Source organism: Gigantopelta aegis, chromosome 6, assembly GCF_016097555.1.
Source record: "Gigantopelta aegis isolate Gae_Host chromosome 6, Gae_host_genome, whole genome shotgun sequence".
Lineage (NCBI taxonomy): Eukaryota > Metazoa > Mollusca > Gastropoda > Neomphalida > Peltospiridae > Gigantopelta > Gigantopelta aegis.
The window spans coordinates 48,071,459-48,092,652 of NC_054704.1; the positions used below are offsets into that span (position 1 = coordinate 48,071,459).

General features: G+C 35.9%; 2 protein-coding genes across 2 annotated transcripts in view; one reads left to right on the top strand and one right to left on the bottom strand.

The window, feature by feature from the left end:
• Positions 1 to 1,847, top strand: part of LOC121375058 (microtubule-associated protein futsch-like) — a 28,872-nt gene extending 27,025 nt beyond the window's left edge. The window contains exon 20 of the mRNA XM_041502275.1: positions 152 to 1,847. Coding sequence (XP_041358209.1) covers positions 152 to 238 — 87 coding nt within the window. The 3' untranslated portion in view covers positions 239 to 1,847. The remainder of the gene's footprint in view (positions 1 to 151) is intronic.
• A 10,831-nt stretch (positions 1,848 to 12,678) lies between these two features.
• On the bottom strand, positions 12,679 to 20,939 carry LOC121376250 (inositol monophosphatase 3-like). The gene is made up of 5 exons (XM_041504073.1): positions 20,610 to 20,939; positions 17,866 to 18,031; positions 16,587 to 16,682; positions 14,295 to 14,459; positions 12,679 to 13,144 (listed from the first exon to the last, which is right to left on the bottom strand). Exons 1-5 carry the CDS (start codon positions 20,937 to 20,939, stop codon positions 12,870 to 12,872), a joined length of 1,032 nt encoding a protein of 343 aa, XP_041360007.1. The 3' UTR covers positions 12,679 to 12,869.
• Positions 20,940 to 21,194: the final 255 nt, after the last annotated feature.

The window sequence follows — 21,194 nt, forward strand, 5'->3', positions numbered from 1 at the left end:
AAAAAATTAAAAAATTGACAGCTGAAACTTTTTGCATCTGTTTAGTGAAAAAACCTGAATCATTTTAAAACAGCATATCCTTTGGCATGTGTAGTTTTACTTTGCCAAGTTTTACTTTTAAAAACTAATGTGTGTATTGTTTTATTTTCAGAGGCCAAGTCTGCTTTTCACTCCTGATAAAAGAGATGTCACTGTATGCTCTTCCAAAGAAAACCTGATAAACTTCTCTCCATTGTGATTTGAATCACAGTCTGTACATTAGTGCTAATACTGAATTCTGACATGTTTTCTAATGTGATGGATATTACTGGAAGAAATATTAAATTTCTGTCTGCATGTTATAAATATACTGAACAGTGAAAAAAAAAAGAAAAAACATCTGCATAATTCCTATATTCATTTTATTATTACACTGCATATAAGTGTATTCAGTGAGATTTTAGTTTATGAATCTGAGATGAAAGTGAATTAGAAGAGAAAAAAAATCCAGGGAATTTTTAATATTAGTGGTATTGTGCTGGTTAGGGTCCATTCAAAGCATCAGCTGAAACCATATCGTAAGCTTTGAACGAGGAATATGGAAACAGTTTGCCACGATTAAAAATCTGGAATTCCAAAAAACTTTTCATCTCTGATCAGTGTAGGTTATATATGGCTTGTAATAAAACTATACTGTATTCCTGTATACATTAAATTCTAATGTATATAATGTGGATTATAAACTGGATTCTGTTTGCATGTGGAATGTCAACAAAAAAAAAGAGAGAAAAAAGAGTTATGTTTGTAGAATAAATGGTACATTAAAAATATGTTTTACCAACTTGTAGAAAGCATTACATATTGAACTTGTTTAGAGACTGTTCCATTAATGCATTTGTCAAAAAAAGAGAAAAATCACTATTCACACACAGATGATTGGCATGTAATGTAGATAGTAATCACACTTTAAACAGGTGTTGTAAATATATTACTTTTCCATAAATAACTAAGAGCTTGTCACATGAACTGCTGAAATATTTCAGAATCTGTTAAAAACAAAGAGATGTGTCAGTTTATTCTTCTTGAAAGCATAAGGAGACCAAATTTAATTCACTACTCAAGATGTTATTGTCTGTATAAAATACAGAGATAATGTATGTCACATTATGTGGGAGTGACTGCCAGTAATGTGATTAACTTCCCGATATGGCGAATAAAGATTTTGGTTGCAGCCAATGTTTGCTGTTACTAGTCTCCTACCCGTCTGTGTGTCTGGAATTTTGTATATAGCTTTATCAAACTGTTAAGATCAAGTTTGCCTTTCATGGTGATAACTCATTTTTCGCAAAGTTATGGTCATTGAATTTAGAGATACGAAAAAACAATTGGCCCGGCAAGGGACATGTATTGCTTTAGCAGTATTCTCAAAATGCTTGTTATTTATGTGTTTTCTTATTTTCTTTCCATCAGTATGTGTACAAAGGACTTTTTAATAGAACAAAATTCCTAAAGTTTTTTTCCCCATACGTTTTGCCCCATTATAACCGACGATGACATTAATAACTTGCTACTTAACGTAAGTGACATAGACAGTGTATTACAGATATCACTGGATTTAAGACCAATGACTATTTATTTTCATAGGTATACATACACACACAGACAGACATTCATTTACATACATGTATAAATAGACATGGACCGTATATAACAGAAAGATGAGGCAAGACGTTTATACCGGTACATATTCACAAATTAAAGACATTTTTATTATATATTTGGTTGATTATAATAAGTAGTCAAAGATAAAGACATTTTATGTTTGTCACTCTTTTTCTGTGCAGATTATAATAAAAGGAAAAACACTACATTTGTTTGCTTTGTTGTGAATAGTAGGCGACCCCCTGAAGAAATGTTTCTGCCAGTCAAATTACAGAAGCGATGTTGATTTCAAATATTCACCAACTGGCAAAACCACTATCTGAAACCTACTGATCACAATGCAGACGAACCACACTAATCAATAGGGGCTGTTCTGGGACAGGAATTGTCGTCACTTGATTTAGCACTTGGGATCTTCAGGGCTGCGTTCAGCCAGACAGCAGAAAAACCACTATCTGAAACCTACTGATCACAATGCAGAGGAACCACACCAATCAATAGGGGCTGTTCTGGGACAGGAATTGTCGTCACTTGATTTAGCACTTGGGATCTTCAGGGCTGCATTCAGCCAGACGGCAGCATTTGAAAAACCACTATCTGAAACCTACTGATCACAATGCAGAGGAACCACACCAATCAATAGGGGCTGTTCTGGGACAGGAATTGTCGTCACTTGATTTAGCACTTGGGATCTTCAGGGCTGCGTTCAGCCAGACAGCAGAAAAACCACTATCTGAAACCTACTGATCACAATGCAGACGAACCACACTAATCAATAGGGGCTGTTCTGGGACAGGAATTGTCGTCACTTGATTTAGCACTTGGGATCTTCAGGGCTGCGTTCAGCCAGACAGCAGAAAAACCACTATCTGAAACCTACTGATCACAATGCAGAGGAACCACACCAATCAATAGGGGCTGTTCTGGGACAGGAATTGTCGTCACTTGATTTAGCACTTGGGATCTTCAGGGCTGTGTTCAGCCAGACGGCAGAAAAACGTCCACTACTAAGACTGGTTTATATGCTTCACGTTAAACCAAATGGTCACGTCGGGAACCAATCAAATAGTTTGTGAATGTTGGCAAAATGTTTTCTGACTGAACTTAGGGCTGCTTGGTGCAGACCTACCAATTAACATTGACTACTGTTGAGTCTGCGGGTAGTTTGAAAATACACACCTGCACACACCAGCTGATGCGACAAGTCTAGTTGGGATTACACTGGAGATTAGATCAGACTGTCACATCTACCCTGCACACACCTACCGATGTGTTAATCAACAGGTGTGTGCCAAGCACAGTGCTGCCACTCTGCATTTAAAAAAACAGTTATTTTTCATCCACTTACCCCAACAGGGTTATACGACATTCGCTGCCTTTGCCCTACTAATGTTTGCTACTTATGATCAACCTCAAGGAATGGTGTGCACCATGTGAGGATTTGTGATTGTTGAAACACTGTTCTGCATATTTCAGTACACCGTCACTTGGTCACTGAGAGCAGCAGGATCAGAGAGCTTTACAAACACTCCATTCAACAAAGAACAAACCACTCTTGAAAAGACTAGCAAGCACAAATCTTAAATGGTCAAATTTAAAATTGGTTTTCTTAATTATTTTTTTCATAGTATTTCCAAGAAAAAGATGTAATACTTTTTAAAAAGTATAAAGTGGCAACACTGAAAGCATTACAAAGATTTTAGTTTGTGTAGGTCTATTACTTTAATTTGATCCCCACTCTCCGAAAAAAAAGTTGTTTGACACCACTAGAGCACATTGATTTATTAACCATCGGCTATTGGATGTCGAACATTTAGTAATTCTGATATATAGTCTTAGAAAAGAAGCCTGCTACATTTTTCCATTAGCAGCAAAGGATCTTTTATATGCATAATCCCAAACATGTTCCAACCAGTGCGCCACAACTGGTCAAAGGCCATGGTATGTGCTTTCCTGCCTGTCGGGAAGTGCATATAGAAGATCCCTTGCTGCACAAGGAAAAATGTAGTAGTTTCCTCTGATTACTAAGAGTCAGAATTATCAAAACGTTTGACATCCAATAGCCAATCATTAATCAATGTGCTCCAGTTGTGTCATTAAAACAAACAAATATCCCAGACAAGATAACACATAAACAGCCTTTGATATACCAGTCATGGTGAATTGGCTGGAATGAAAAATGTGGTCCAAGGTCCCCAGCGTGGTCTAAGCTAATAGTGCATTATGAGTCTGATAAGACTCTGAATCTAGTCATCTAGGCTACCTACATTAGCCATGCAATACATCTACCGTTGTTTTAAATAGTTGGTTTTGCATATTTGTTATGCAGAACAAGAAATGTGTGAAAATGGACCACCTGTTTATTTTGAGCTTATTGAAACCACTTTATTAACAAACTAGTAATTTCACTTTTAAATTCCATCATTTTGCTACGTCCTCCAGAATTGACCAATACAGCTACTTTGGATAAACAAACTGATAATGATCAATATCCATCGAAATTATTTTTCATTTTTAAAGCTGTACATTAATAAAACAGTCCAGGTGATATGGTCGTCTGTGGTAGAAATAACAAACCATTGTATGAAAGAGACGTTTTATTCACCATGTGCATGTTTCACTCACTGCATACATCAACAATTAATGTGTTTGTTAATCATGAAGGGTTAATAACAAGCATAATTAACTATGTACATGTACATGTTATCACAACCAATTACAGTCATACGATGCTGTAAATACTAAAGTTATTTTTATTTGAATGTAAAATTTAACTTTTAACTAAGTGACAAATCAAACACTGAATAAAACTAACAAAGGTATAGTTCTTTAAGGGCCCACATTTTTGAAGCTATCTTAGCACTATGAAATCGTAAAACCAGCGTAGGCTATGATGTCATGGGAAGTGCCTAAAAAAAACCCACATCATTTCATAGATTTCCCAAACATTTCTCTAATCACTGCTAAACAAATGGATACATGGTCAACTTTTTTGCTGAATGGCTAGCATATATAGTTACCTGCTTGGGGCGTACCCAGAGAGGAAAAAACGCCGAGGCAAACCCAGACCTGTAAAATAAATATCAGTGTCATGGGAAAAATAAAATAAATCTGGGGAAATTCCAGATGAGGCAAGCACCTCGTCTGCCTCATGCTGGCTACACCATTGCCTGTATCAATGGAAAGTTGTGCAAATCAACCAATTTTATGTTTACCATCTGGCGGCACAGCTGACCACATAGGTAAAACCACAATAATGGAAATCACATGACATTGTTTCACTTCAGCCTGCAGTAAATAATATAGTTTGAACACTTTATTAAAAAGTTCTACATAAATACAGAAGTTTATTCAAAATACATTTCACAAACAAACTTGCATGGGTAAAATATACATGTAACAAATTCCCCTTCAAACAACAAATCTGTGGCAAGTTATAATTTTTTTACATAGTAAATCAGTTTTCAAAGGCCATTAAAACTGCATTTGCTGCTCGACAATTTATGTTTTTTAAAACATGCTTGTGCTCCAGTAATTACATATTAAACAATATAATCATCATCATAAACATCACAATTAATGGCTTTTCTGTCTTGTGAAAAACAAAATAGCAATAAAAAAAATGTGATGAAAATCTACTGTTAAAACATTTTCATCCACCTCCATTCATTTGCAAAAATATATTTTGGAAGACAAATACCAACAGTGTTATAACTCCACAACTAATGAAAATACACAAAATATATACTACTTTACTAAACCAATGACATATTAGTGGACATGATTTGATATTGGGGTATCTATAAATAATTTCTCACTATTTCATACCGGGCCACCATATAATTGTCCAGTATTGTAGGATGCCCTCTTGATCCCCTCCATCCAGCTACACCATTGACTAGAACAATCTGTAACCACATTTTTATCAATGAATAAACCCCATTACATGTACATTATATTGATTCAAAGGCAACCAATGCATTACAAACACCCACACAAAAAAGAAAACATAACAAACAAAACAAACCCCCAACAACAAAATCCTCCAAATAAAAAATAAGTCTTAACAGTCGGCTAAAAATACTCCTTTAAATAAACACCTCATGCCAAAAACCAACTAATAAGGGCATATGGGGACTCTTTGATTTAGGGGGGCTGGAGGGGTTGATTTGCCCGAAATTTTCCCCAGATAAAAACTGCCCGAATTTTCCCCACTGTTTTCCCACTGTTTTGCCCGAATTTGGGGGGGGGAGGGGCAATTGCCCCCCTGTCCCCCCCCCCCGGGTCGTACACCCATGACCACTAACATCCCCTATGTTCTAAAAGCTCTATAACTGGTGAGCATCATGTTACATGAATGAATGTTTAACAACACCTCAGCACAAAAATAAAAAAGGTTATTGGGTATCAAGCAATGGTGAAAAAAGCATGAATTGATGATGATCATCAATATAAAATTAAAAGCACAGTTACAGTGGTTAAGTTCTGTAGTTTAAAGCTTGTAGATGGATCAAAATGTATTCTAGTACTGGCTCCAATCCAGAGTGAAAGAAATATTTTATTTAATAACATCAGTATGGTTGAAAAAAAGAAAAAAAGAGATATAAGGGATGTTGTTGGTGAGGTTGCTTTTATCCATGGTTATATGTTATCAGACATATTATGCTTAAGGACCACACAGATACCGAGAGAGAAAACCTGCTACCCAACACATGAACAACTCTTTGATTATGTGTGGGTGATCTTTTTGAATGCTTCTATCAGAGAACTGTTCAAACACGCCTGTTGTGGGCACAATCTCTGACTTCGCCAGAGAGTTCTGTCCATGACAGGTTCTCCGATCTTCGATTAGCAGCAAGAAATCTTTTACATGCAGCATCCCACAGACAGGGCCTTTGATACACCAGTTAAAGGAGCAATGACTGGATGGAGAAACAGCCTAATGAACCCACCAGTGGGAGAGGCAGGTCGTAGCCCAGTGGTAAAGTGGGCCCATTGGGAAAGAAGAAAGAAATGTTTTATTTAACAACGCACTCAACACATTTTATTTACGGTTATATGGCGTCTGACATATGGTTAAAGACCACATAGATTTTGAGAGGAAACCCGCATGGGCTACTCTTTCCGATTAGCAGCAAGGGATCTTTTATTTGCACTTCCCACAGGCAGGATAGCACAAACCATGGCCTTTGTTGAACCAGTTATGGATCACTGGTCGGTGCAAGTGGTTTACACCTACCCATTTAGCCTTGCAGAGCACTCACTCAGGATTTAGAGTCAGTATCTGGATCAAAAATCCCATGCCTTGACTAGGATCTGAACCCAGTACCTACCAACCTGTAGACCGATGGCCTAACCACGACACCACTGAGGCCCATTGGACTATTTCTCGTTCCAGCCAGTGCACCATGACTGGTATATCAAAGGTCATGGTATGTGCTATCCTGTCTGTGGGATGGTGCATATAAAAGATCCCTTGCTGCTAATCGAAAAGAGTGGCCCATGAAGTGGTGACCAGCGGGTTTCCTCTCTCCATATCTGTGTGGTCCGACACCACATAACCGTAAATAAAATGTGTTGAGTGCGTCCTTAAATAAAACATTTCCTTCCTTCCACCAGTGGGGACCCATTTGAGATCAATCATGCATCAGGCAAGTACTTCTCCTCAACACAGAGAGAGTGCACAGCTCAGTGCGGATGTATCACAAGAATACACTTACTACACTCTTGCTAACTACTAGCCATTAATATCTGTTCTGGTCACACAGACCAAACAAATGAGGGGGAGGGGGAGGAGGTGCCCAGGAAATCGTGCTTGGAAAATAACCATTAAAAAGCCATCTCATCAAGAAAATCCATTACGATATCTTCTTTGTTTTCAACGATCCTGGTATTATTACATTAATATGAAATATACCTCTCAAAGCGTGCAGTTCACTTTGTGGAGTGGTAAATGTTAAAAAATTAGGCTTTTTTACCCCAAAAGCAATGAAGAAAACATGAGACTGAGTGCAGATTTAAAAGCTTATCATTTACAGTATCACACCTGACAATGAGGAATTCAGAGTACATCTTGATTTGAATACTGTACAAAATAATGTGGAAAGCAAAAGCCGAGACCGGCCTCAGTGGTAGTAGGTTCGCAGCCTGGTGATGGCTCCCACCCAGACAGAGTTTTATTGACTCAATGGGTAGGTGTAAGACCACTACACCCTCTTCTCTCTAACTAACCACTAACCCACTGTCCTGGACAGACAGCCCAGATAGCAGAGGTGTGCCCAGGACAGTGTGCTTGAACCTTAATTGGATGTAAGCACGAAAGTAAGTTGAATTAAACAAATGAAAAGCTGATGGTAAAACGGACTATTAGAAAGCATATTGTGCCGTCTGAGCAGCATTCGCTTCCTGTCTGTAATTAAAGTTAGTCTCTGGTTACCATATTATAACATCATGTAAAAATATGAAATACAAGCTCAAATTCCCTTATAAAAAAACTTGTGTGTGTTCGCTATGAACGGTTATCGTCAAAAGTATATGCTTGATTCGTCGCCTGTGCCGCCATAGCTCAGCAAAGCACAAACGACAGCATGTTGTCAGTTTCAGTTAACACATGCGTTTGCCGATTTTAAATTGTAGGGTTCGTCTCAATCTTGCACTGTACGAAGAACGTTCGGTTGAGGATACGGTACTAGTCTTTCGTTAAAACCGGTTTGATCTTGACAATGTATTATTGACAATCGTACCTTCCTATTTCAGAATTAATATTTTATAAAGTGTTAGTAGAACTTTCAAAGTTTAGTTTGTATACTAGTAACACATTAATCATGTATATATTTTTAAAATAAAATATACTAAAGTAGACAATGAACGTTTTCACTTCTTAATTTTAAGTGTTAAAATCGACAAATTCAAATAAATATTCTTTCATTTGGAAAAGGTAAAGTTAGGGGGGGGGGGGGGAGGTTTGTTTAACAACATCAAAGTTAGAGCATATTGATTTAATAATCATCCGATGCCATACAACTGTAAATAAAATGTGTTGAGTGCATCATTAAATAAAACATATCCTATCCTTCCATCTGCTGTTGGATGTCTAACATTTGGTAATTTTGACATATAATCTTAGAGAGGAATCGGGTGCATGTGCAGGGGGAGGGTATTGGAGGTCGAAACCCTTACTTGCCCAAGCTTAAAAAAAATTGAAATGTATTTTCTGGGGAAGCATGGCCCCATATAAACTTCGCTCAACAGAGTCTATAACCCCAACCCTGCTGAAATCCCTGCACACATGCCTTGGAAACCTGATACATTTTTTTTTAGCACGGGATCGTTTATATGTACTATCTCACAGACAGGATATCACATACCATGGTCTTTTATATACCCGTCGATGGGGATCGATCCTAGACTAACCGCGCATTTCCAAAAAACACCTTATAGTCTTGAAAAATGTTACGTAAATCGAACACAGTACCCTCTTCCTCTATCCCTAGAGCGTTACGTAATTAGTAACACCCCCTTACATGTAACGCGTATGCCAACAGCTGGCCACTGTCAAAATTTCAAAGCAAATCCCCCGCCTACCAACCCCTAGAAAGGCGTTGCACCATACCTCTATGGATATAAATATGTTTTGGAGATATGAGACGACCCCTCAATCAAGACAGTTAAATATGTTCAAAAACTGCGAAATCTCACGTGATCTCTTGTTGGGGAACTCCACATTTGTGATAAGCCAATGAAAACTGAGATCAGTAGGAGCCCATTAAAAATGTCCCACTTTCGAAATACTGGCTTTGTTTTTGACCTGGATAAGCCAGCGTAGTGATTGGATTTTCTGTTCTATATGCTTAAATAATAAAAATATTCCGAATACTGCCGCTTTAATTGTGAGCCTTGCCTCTACTGGTCTATAATTGCTAATATCTGAGCTAGTAATAGCCTGTGGTTACAAACAAATAATGACATAAAGTGCTCACCCTGTAATGTTTAGATTTTGTCTATTACAGTGACTAGTAAATTTTCATTGCAAAATATTATTTGTACTCATTTTACTTTTGCAGTTAGTGTGATTAAAATGTTCCAATTATTCTTCAAAGTGCATAATGACAAGATTTAAAAAACAACTGATTACCAATATGATTACGGTGGCACAGCACAAACATATATTGAGCAGTTTCTAGTAAAATGAACAATGGATATTTACAATGAAAAGTATAAGCAAAGACGATCAAGAATGTAACAGACTGTTCAAAATAATCTATATTTCCATAATCCAACAAAACAATCTTTTTTAATGCCCCCCCACCCCACACACACACAAAAAAACACCTACACAGAACATTTGATTTTTTGCAATGAACATTTTTGTTTTCTATGCTCATGAAAATGACCATACCTAGATTGTCTACTTATAAATGCATATTTACCAAGACTTAATAGCATATCAAGTTGTATTCAGAGCACATGCCCAAATTTTCTATTGGTTTTCATCAGAATGATGAGAATAACACAGGTACATGAGATCCTTGTAAACAAAACAATCTGTGTCAGTATTGGTATTGTGTCAATACCAAATACTGTACTGATACAGAGGTAAATAACCCCAAAAATACTGATATCAATATCGAACCTCAAACTTCAATACTGCCCAGCTCTAGTTTGTTCTCTGCTCTATTGTTCGTTAAAGTTCTAAAGGTCACACCTTGAAATACATGCCCACAAAACAAAATACATCCATACAATTTCAGTTACTACTATATTTTAAATTAATATGATTATTGCAAAATCTTATAAGGGTGAATTACATCTCCATTTTGAGAAAGAACTAGCAGCTATTTGAGAGGATACAAAATTAATTTCTTTTTTATTTCCCCACCCCCATATTTGTTTTTTTTCAAGGCAACACATTAGAATTCTTATATTCTTGAGTTAATTATACAAAGATTATATATTAGACTGATTAATTTGTAGTTGTGTATCACATTTTATATATGCAAAAATAGTGAAAGATGGCACATTACAGAAAGGGGAGACAAGGTTGATATTTTAGGAAACTAAGAATTATTCACTGGAAAAATATGCATCATTACTCAATAAATTGAATATTACTTGTTGGAAAACATTTATCATTACTTACTGCAACAAATTGAGTATTACTCGGAAAACATTATACTGTTACTCAAAACAGGAAATTCATTAAATTATGACTTGTATTTGTTCCTGCATTATGCTTGTGATAACGTCAGTGATTGTTGAAATAAATATTGTTACTGGTACAGTCAATATTATGGAACTATATTCTACCCCACTAGAAAGCACCATATTAAAAAAAAAAAAATGGATAAGTAAATAATATTAAAATAAAATGAATCTATAATCATAGATTTGCATTGGATATGAAAATTAAGGTGGACAGCTGTGTCAAAAACAAAAAATGTTGCTACCTAAAATGCCCCAGAAGATTGCAGTGTTTCAAAATATATACTAATGCAATAGAACATTATGAAATAATAATTTAACCATTCTTTTCATGTTAACACTGCCAAGAATAAAAATCTAGGAACCAATAGTTTAGCCTGCAGCGTCTAACTGATCAAACAACAAACAAGGGTTTTGATGAAATTTGTGGTTTTTGGAAACATATAAATTAATTTCCCCCAAAAATATTTAATTTAAAAAATATATCCAGAAAACAAGTAACAGAACTGGAAACACAAAAATTATAATAGTGATAAAAAGAAGGCTATTAGCTCACAGTGGAGAAGACCTAAAGTACTAATCAAAATTATACCCAGGTGATTTTCCAGTCTTATATATTAGTTATGAAAATCCCTGGAATAAAAAGCATAACATTTTTTCAGTATTATCATGACCTGTTATGGTATTCAAACAACCGGTACAAAAAATGACAATAAATGGCCTGTTATAGATAGAAATATGAGATGTATTTACAATTTTACTGCAAAACATATGTAATTTGGAACAGATTATAACACCCAGATTGATTAAAGCTGACAGGTGAAATCACAAGTACTAAGCTAAGCAGAGGGTTGGTCTCGGGTGTGTTCAATATCAAACTGGGTGTTATAGTCATTTATTGTCATTTTTGGTACCGGTTGTTGTAATACCATAACAGGTCATGATAATACTGAAACATTTTTATGGTTTTTATTCCAGGTAGCTTTATAACTAATATGTAAGACTGGAAAATTACCTGGGTACAATTTTGATTAGTACTTTAGTAAGTTGTATAACTTGTGTCTAATCCATTTGTTCTTTTAAAACGCAATAAAATATGTTTCAATCAAAATCTCACAATTATGGTTACTGGTGAAAACAAATCTCAAAATAACCTTTAAACAAAATCTCTGTATATTCTAGAAGTACTGGATGGGAGAAAGCTGGTGAAATGGGTCTAAAGGTCCAGTAGAAAGGTGCATAGATAGCCACCTATTTGCTCTTTGTGTAGCAAGTGCCAGAGGCCCCTGGATATGATTAACTAATCAACTGGTTCTTATCCTTGCTGTTAGGAATATGAACATGAAGCTGAAGAGAACAACTAAACAACAGTACAAAGCTTTGATTGTGTTAAATCAGTTCACACAAGTATATTGTGATTTTAAAATACTCCACTAAATGGGATTTTGCAGAACCGTAACTTTCTTTTTGAAGATAATTCTTTCATTTTAAAAGCATTTTTAGGCAAACGTAAATTGCACATTAATACCATAGTCCATCATATTATAGAAAATAGCTAGTTTTGTTTGTTCAATGAAATATAAATAAATAAATCTGCATTGTGCATATGTGTGTCTATGTGATGTAAGTTTCAGTGTGAGTAGCCTATGTCTCATATGATTTGAGTGTATGTGTCAGTGTGTCTGTGAATTGTGATATGTTTATGTTTGTGTGTGTGTGTGTGTGTGTGTGTGTGTCTGTGAATTGTGATATGTTTGTGTGTGTGTGTCTGTGAATTGATATATTTGTGTGTGTGTGTGTGTCTGAATATGTATGTGTGTGTCTGAATATGTTTGTGTATGTGTGTGTGTGTGTGATATGTTAATGTATGTATGTATGAGTGTGTTAATTGTGATGTTTGTGTGTGTGTGTGTGTGTGATATGTGCCAAGTGTCTGTATGTCTGCATCTGGTTACTCTTCTGGATTTGCCACTATTATATGATGATTGTCCAAGAATGATCATTGAATACTAAAACTGTACAGATTATCAGCTCTTCGTTTTAGTGTTTTTCTTGAGATCTTCAGCCGCGGGTTCTAGATGTTCGAGGAATTGATGGTGGTTGTGTATTGTAGCTAGCAGTCCCTTGTCATTCTTGACGTCAAGTCTCGGGGAATAGTTGAGATAGTTCCCCTCCAGTGTTGTCATCTTCCCATCCAGGGCACTGAGAATAGCATTACCAGAACATATGTCCCACTTCTTTATTTGTGTTACGTGAATGTAGGCATCAGCATTTCCTCGGAGCACTTCCAGTGTCTTGTATCCTGCAAGATGAAACAATCAAAATAATTTGGTCAAATATTCAAGCAAGAACCTGCCCTAGGGAAGTGTAGGGGCCAAAGGAAACCCCATCTTTGGATATGTTTTTTTTATTTTTCATTTTTATTTTTTGAGGGGGGGTGTGTTAGCTACATTTCAAAACAATTCACATTTAAATAGGGAAGATAACTCATGCATTAAGCATCTGGGGATAATCACTGCAGAACACAACTGGAAAAGTTAAGCAAATAATTCTAATACAAATGACTACATTAGAGATGTTCAAAATTGCCGGTAACTAAGCTATTATTTACTTTTTAAAATTTTATTTTTATTATCCCACTGTCCCCTTTCCTTTCATTCCTTTGGATTCCTTCTCATTTCTTCCCGATCTGGCAACTCCTATCTTTCAACTTCTTTTGCTATCCACCTCCACATCCCAGTCCTTGTCTCTCAAACCGATTTTTAGCTGTGTGCTTAGTCTGGCCACTTCGGAGAGTGTTCAGTAGTTACTTCTGGCATTGTTAATCGGCACTTGTAACCATCTACTCTGCTACCCTACTACCGGCGGTCATTAGTTTATTAACCTTCTTTTCACATCTACTCATGGGTTTGCTCTGTGGAATGTTTGTATAACGTATGTGTGCCAGCCATAACAGTGACCATAAGTCCATAGTACAATGAACTGTAGCTACTAATCTTTCAAAGAGCAAAGAAAGAAATGTTTTATTTAAGGACGCACTCAACACATTTTATTTACAGTCATATGGCGTCAGACATATGGTTAAGGACCACACAGATTTTGAGAGGAAACCCGCTGTCACCACTACATGGGCTACTCTTTCCGATTAGCAGCAAGGGATCTTTTATTTGCGCTTCTCACGGACAGGATAGCACAAACCATGGCCTTTGTTGAACCAGTTATGGATCACTGATCAGTGCAAGTGGTTTACAGCTACCCATTGAGCCTTGCAGAGCACTCACTCAGGGTTTGGAGTCGGTATCTGGATTAACAATCCCATGCCTTGACTGGGATCCGAACCCAGTACCTACCAGCCTGTAGACCGAATACCTAACAACGATGCCACCGAAGAGCAAATGTTAGAAACCAAGTACACACACACACACACACACTCATATATTATATAGGTGTACCTGAACCCCCTGCATGGATGATTTCTGCATCTCCAAATGCTTTCTGCACCACCGACGCTACGGTTCCTTCATGAGAGCGAGAGACAATTATTTTCTGATGGCCTTCAGGCTTCTTAGCAGCTTTCTCAATATTTGCTGAGTGTCCATAACCAACCCAGGCCCAAACTGAAAAAGGAAGAAAACCATCAGTCTGACAGGCATGCAGTTTGGCAGTGGATCCTTGGAACTGACCTTTCCCCAGAACAGAAGCTCTGTGGTTCAGTCTGCAACAATACTCGTCTTCAAACCAATTGGCAGTCCTTGGTTTTTGAAAATTATAGGCGAGTAAAAAATCGCACACCTCAATATAAATAAATAAAATAGGCAGTGTAGCTCCGATTGGATTTTGACTGGTACGTCTACAAAATTGTCTATTAAACCAGTATTTCCTGATTTGTTCAACAAAGAGAAATACCATTTTAACAACTGCATGGAAACCACTGCCATATTTTAAATTTTTATTGTCGAGCTAAATGAGCTATGAAAATTGTTGATTTTTGTAAAGAGTGGAAATAAATATACCCATCTATTTTACATGTGCCATTTGTTGAGTGTAATGTGCACTGTTTTTCACACTCATCAGACTGAAATTACGTGCACTGTACGAGCGCGATCACACCTGCACATCTTAAAAAGCAAGGTCTGAATTGGCCTTGCAATAGAATTTCAATATAAATTTATCACTAAGGTCAACAACACTATCATTTTGGATTTGTACAAAATAAATATAACATACCCAACAGTAAATTTTTGATATGATACATTTGATATGGTACCTTTTTTTTTAACTTTGAAAATAAATGTAACCAGGTGTTAAATTATTAATTATCAAAGATTTCAATTAAATATTAATTATAATATATTAAGTATTTTTAAAAACTAATTTGTAGGAGTCGATCTTTAAATATAAAATAGTTAAAGAAAGGTGTGTTGTCTATTTCATCTTTTGTGTTAGCAGTGGTCATTGTTTATTGTGTTGGGTTTGTTAGTAGTTGTTAATTCACGTGCGACGATGACAGTTCACGCAAGACTGATGACTCGACACCGAGACATGCACTGCATGCTTTTGGACTACACCCTTTATAACTAGATTTTTCCTAATTGTCAGATTACCATCAGCTTTCATCAGAAGCAGACAGTCCATACTACTTTATCAAATTATTCTGCAGAGAATAAGTGGTTAATTATTATATATATTTTTTAAACACTGCTGCATTTCAAGTGTCTGATCAAATAGACATTGTGGATGTCTGGTAAGATATATTTATTTGTAATAGTGTTTTATATTGATATTCGGACATAGTGATGTAATAATTTTATCTTAATTGAGAGTTTATATTATACATGTGCGCGGAAGTGTGAAAGTTAATGTGTGATTGTAAGGAATGTTTGTATTATATTTTATAGGTTTTTCCAATTGGCCTACAATAAAACATTGGAACCACAAGAAGTGTTGTCTTTACTTCTGCCCCGGGTTACATAAACTTGATATTTTGTCTAAAATTATTTATAATGTAATACACTTCAACAGTTTTACATCATCCTCACTGCTTCTCCTCTCTTGATTTGTATTGCTGACCGTCTTCTTTGTAACTACCTGATGTTGCATTTCATAAGGATCTTTTTGAAGTCAGGGCTCGTATTTTCAAAGCAATCTTAGCCTAGGAAATCGTAAAATCATCGTAAGCTATGACATCACTATGGCATGTGCTGTAGTGACGTCACACCCTACAATGGTTTTACGATTTCGTAGGGCCAAGATGGGTTTGAAAATATGGGCCCAGATCCAGTCGACTACCACACACACATTGTGCTAGATATTGCGTACAAAAATGAATTTCATTAATTCAACCGTAATGGGGTGGCCATATTTCTTACATAACACAGATGTGGCTATGTACACGGCGGCTGTGTATACATCCTTGGCTAATGAGGGATCACTGTCTACACCGTGGTCACATTTTAAACTCTTTTTTTTAAGGGGGGGGGGGGGTGAGTGGAGGGGAACACCAGTGTAAGACCATCACACCCAATCTAAACCTTTCCGTGCATTAGTTACATCTAGTGAAAAATCAAAATGAAAATCATTTACAATCAACATAAAATATTAACATACTTTCAGATGTACAAAGATTAAGACTAGCATATCCATTGTTTATAGAACATTCAGAAGTCACAAGATGAACACTAAATTTTACTAAACCTTTTTGGCCGAGTATAACATACAAACCCTTAATGTTCACTAGTACATACCCGTATCTCCTTCAAAAGGTCTGTGAATGACTCCAATTGTAGGTTCCCCATTAACAACAATACAGACCATTGTAGTTATGTATTTATACAATCCCTCTGAAAGTAGAAGAAAATTCACATGTCGATGAGGAAAACAACTTTTGAATAAGGCTGCACATATGAATAGTCTGGGCTAGCTGTGGCACTCACCACATTTGTCACTTGTGAATTTTCAAAACAACTGGCAAATTTCATCTAAATTTTGTGAAATAATTTTAGTTAATAATTGACATTTTGTTAGAAAATAACTGCTCGTCTTGGTTTCTAAATTTTAAAAAGTTTAAATTAATACTTTTGTTTTGTTTAATGACACCACTAGAGCACACTGATTTATTAATCATCGACTATTGGTATTTTTGACATAGTCTTAGAGAAGAAACCTGCTACTTTTTTTCATTAGTAGCAAGAGATCTTTTATACGTACCATCCCACGGACAGGATAGCACACACCATTGCCTTTGATATACCAGTTGTGGTACACTGGCAGGAACGATAAATAACCTAATGGGCCCACCACTGGGGATCAATTCCATATCGACCATGCATCAGGCGAGTGCTTCACCATTGGGCTACATCCCACCCATTTTAAATTAATAGATAAAATAATGAAATGGTCTGACCCCATGCACTAGTCTTGTACATTGTTAATGTTAAGGTTGTCCGGACCAGGTATTTTCCACAATCTACTTTTCTACTGATGTGAGATTGTAGCTTTAATGAGTTCTTAACCTTAAAAAAAGTTTATATATACATATATATGTAAACAATTACAACCAAAATTTGTTAATATTTTTTTTTTTTAACTTTGATCACACACACACACACGCACACAAAACCTCCAAACACCAACTCCACCCTGCACAGTATATATGTACAAGATAAAGTTAAAACTTGCTTTTGTTTAACGACACCACTAGAGCACATTGATTTATTAATCATCAGATACTGGATGTCAAACATTTCGTAATTTTGACCTAGTCTTCAGAGGAAACCCACTCATTTTGCTTTTCGTTAACCGCTGGAGATCTTTGATATGCATTTCCCAGACATGACAACACATGACACAGCCTTTGATAAGCCTATCTTGAAAAAAGAGCCCAATCAAAGAATGGATCCACCAAGGAGATGCAACCCCCTGAGAGCAAAGCACCTCAGGCAAGTGCTCTACCAACTGAGCTAGATCCTGTCCCAGTAAATATATATACATGTACAATGTCACATGTATATGTTACATATTTACCTGTATACTCCTGGGTGGCATCCAGTGGGTCGACCCACACTGAAATGGATTTCATCGCAATCGACTGGTCACTTTTAATAATATTCTCAACTTCTTCAAGCTTCTTAGTCACCTCAGGAATGGCAGACAGGCTAATAGGCTCGGTATCATGTTCTTCGGAAATGACCTGCATGTACAATAGTAAAAGTTTCTAAGAGAATAAATAACTTAATGTTGTAGAATATTGGTTTTATCATGTACCTGTATTTATAAGAATAAGGATCTCTGCAAGGTTTGGTGAGTGGAGTGAGCCATTCATCCTGAATTTTACAATAAAGCAGATATTATATATTCAACATCATTTACCAGTTATTGTTTTTATCCTGAAATTTAACCAATTTAAGTAAACAGTTTGGAAATTATACATTGTTTTAAAATTGTTACACACATTTTAAAGATCAGTCTAAGCAAGCAATCCTTTAAAGTTAATGATTCACTCAGACTGTGGAAACAACATCACATGTGCCATCAACGTTCCAAACTGCGTTACGCTAATGACAAAAACACAAATATAATACTTACAGAAAGAATAATTATATTCTACATTTTTCAATTAAAATGGTACATGAAATAAAATATATTCCAATAAACAAAAGTGTAACACCATCTATAGAGTAAAGAGGAAAGGTTTGAAGTTTCTAACTGTTCAGCACATGCATTTGGAAAAATAACCTAAATTCATAATTTTTATTTTTTAAAGTGCACATTATACTCAACAAACGGCACACGTAAAAAAAATTGATGGGTATATTTATTTCCACTGTTTACAAAAATCGACAGTTTTCATAGCTCATTTAGCTGATAGGAAGATCCTTTTATTAAAACAAAAATTAAAAAGATGGCAATAGCTTCCATGCAGTCGTTAAACTAGTATGTCTCTTTGTTGAACAAATCAGGAAATACTGGTTTAATAGACAATTTTGCAGACGTACCACTCAAAATCCAATCAGAGCTCTGCCATCGCTAAAACTTGATACCAATACAGATAGGCATTAAGTTCATACCAGTGAATAGTTTGTAAAATATCAATTTTCTAATGAATTGATTCTTACTTAACACAATTTATACACTCAAAATTATTTACAATTGTTACTAATGGATCATGTTTACTATTCACTATAGTAGATGCAAAAAAATGTAGCATAACGTTTGCAGATTGAATATAATAACTGTAAATAAATTCTAACAATAGGGAGCTTAAAAATCATAAAAATTAAATGATTTAACCTTGTTGATCTGGTATGTGTGACACGCACCAAATGTTAATTACCGTCTTCCATTTTAAGTCAAATTCGACGAGTCAAGTGAACATGATATTGGTAATTATAAGGACTAAATTAAAACAACTTAGTAAAATTAATGGTTTTAGGGGTTTGTAAAGTTTTCTATTTAGATACTTACTTGTTTGAACTTTATTGTTAATGGTAAATTGCAAACGTTACAATACAGTGGACCGCACGGGTCAAAAAATGGCTCTTTTTTGTACACACATTTGTAATAATGTCTAGTAAACAAACTTCAACACAATAACGAAGAAAAGTCAACTTAAAACATTTTGTTTTTCAATTGTAGCAAAATATTTACATTTTCCAATGGAAAAGTCGGTAATAATTATTATTCTTCTGCAAGACAGTGTGGGCATTTAAAAATACTACCAAGCCATATTAGTAAGATTCAACAGTTATATAATCAATATTTATTGAGTAAACCCAAGAATAGAACATATTAAAAGTTATGTGTTTTGTTTAAATTGGCATGATCATGGCCCTTAAATGTTTCCATACTTTTCTAGAGGTCGCACGTTCCAAATATAGTTACAGTACACTGTGACCGTATATAGCCTTGTTTTGATTGTCAGCAATCAGACGACAGTCGGATAGCTGTCAGAGCAGAATTGTATGCGTGTATGGTAAGTACTTGGGCTATTCATAAGCATGGGGGTGTCAGTAAAATCACAGTTATTTTATGATCAAACAGTAAAACTATGAAAACTTACCCAAAATTACCGGGCAAAGCAATGTGTTGTCTGTCATCACATTTCTAATAATAAATGTGCCACCATGGGGTGTTGCGCATGCTAAACCGAACAAATGTAAATGCTGCGATATCGTGAGCAAGAACTTGAAGAAGTATACCCTGATTTAGTTCACCAAGATAAACCTCGCATGCAAGCACAAACAGTGAGGTTTATCCTGTCTAGGCATTCCGCCATTAGCAGCTTCTGGACAACGGTTCCGAGAAATTTAGCTCGGAACGAAATTGCGGTCAAAATAACGATTACCATCACATTTCCACACCCTAATCGTATATTGTGATCTATTTCGAGCTCACTGGGACCAAGAAATACTTACTTTGAAACAATCTTCACTTTGAATTAAAGGAAAAAAGTCTGACTTTATCGAGCAGATTCTAGCAGCCACTTTCTTGCAGACAATTTCAGCTGACACGCATGGTGATGTTCTAAACACCGGACTCATACACCTTTCAAACACACTGATACGCTAATTTTGAAAGCAATTTTTTTCTGAACAAAATTCCTCGGAACCGTTGTCCAGAAGCTGCTAATGGCAGAATGCGTAGACAAGATAAACCTCGCTGTTTGTGCTTGCATGCGAGGTTTATCTTGGTAAACTAACCCCGATTATCTTATGTCGGTGTTTAATGTCACTGTTTGCAAATATTAATTATTATTTAATATAACTTACCTGCATCCCAGGATAAGCTTTTGCAAACCCATAGTAAATAGCTTTGTGAGATTCCACATCACTTCTCGTCACTAGTTCTTTCTTTCCCTCACGTGTCAACCCTTTTTGCTTTGTATCAAGTGTACGATTGTTGTTAATGGCGATGTCACGTACGATTTTTCCACCGCGTTGTGCCAATACAATACTGACAGACAACAGTTCTTTCATGCTAACTCTAGGCTCGCCTGGAAAGAACCATGGCAGCCCAAACAAATAAAATAAAATGCACAAAGTTGCTAAAACAAATATCACCACGCCGAAACGATTCAAGCGGACGTTTACAGGTGCCATCTTGTTAAATATGCAAAGTTAATATATATGCTTTCGTATAACAGTATTATTAATAAAGAATAACTGTAATTGATATTTCCATATTTATTAGTTATATTGTACTATTTACATACTTCAGGTAAATTAATTCGGGGTAAAACATACACACAAAAAACAATATGCGAAACTATTTCTAAACAAACATGGCTTCCATGGAGGTACTTCCGCTTTCATTTGTGCACGATTTTGTTCAATTTAACAAATGTTTCTTAGGTT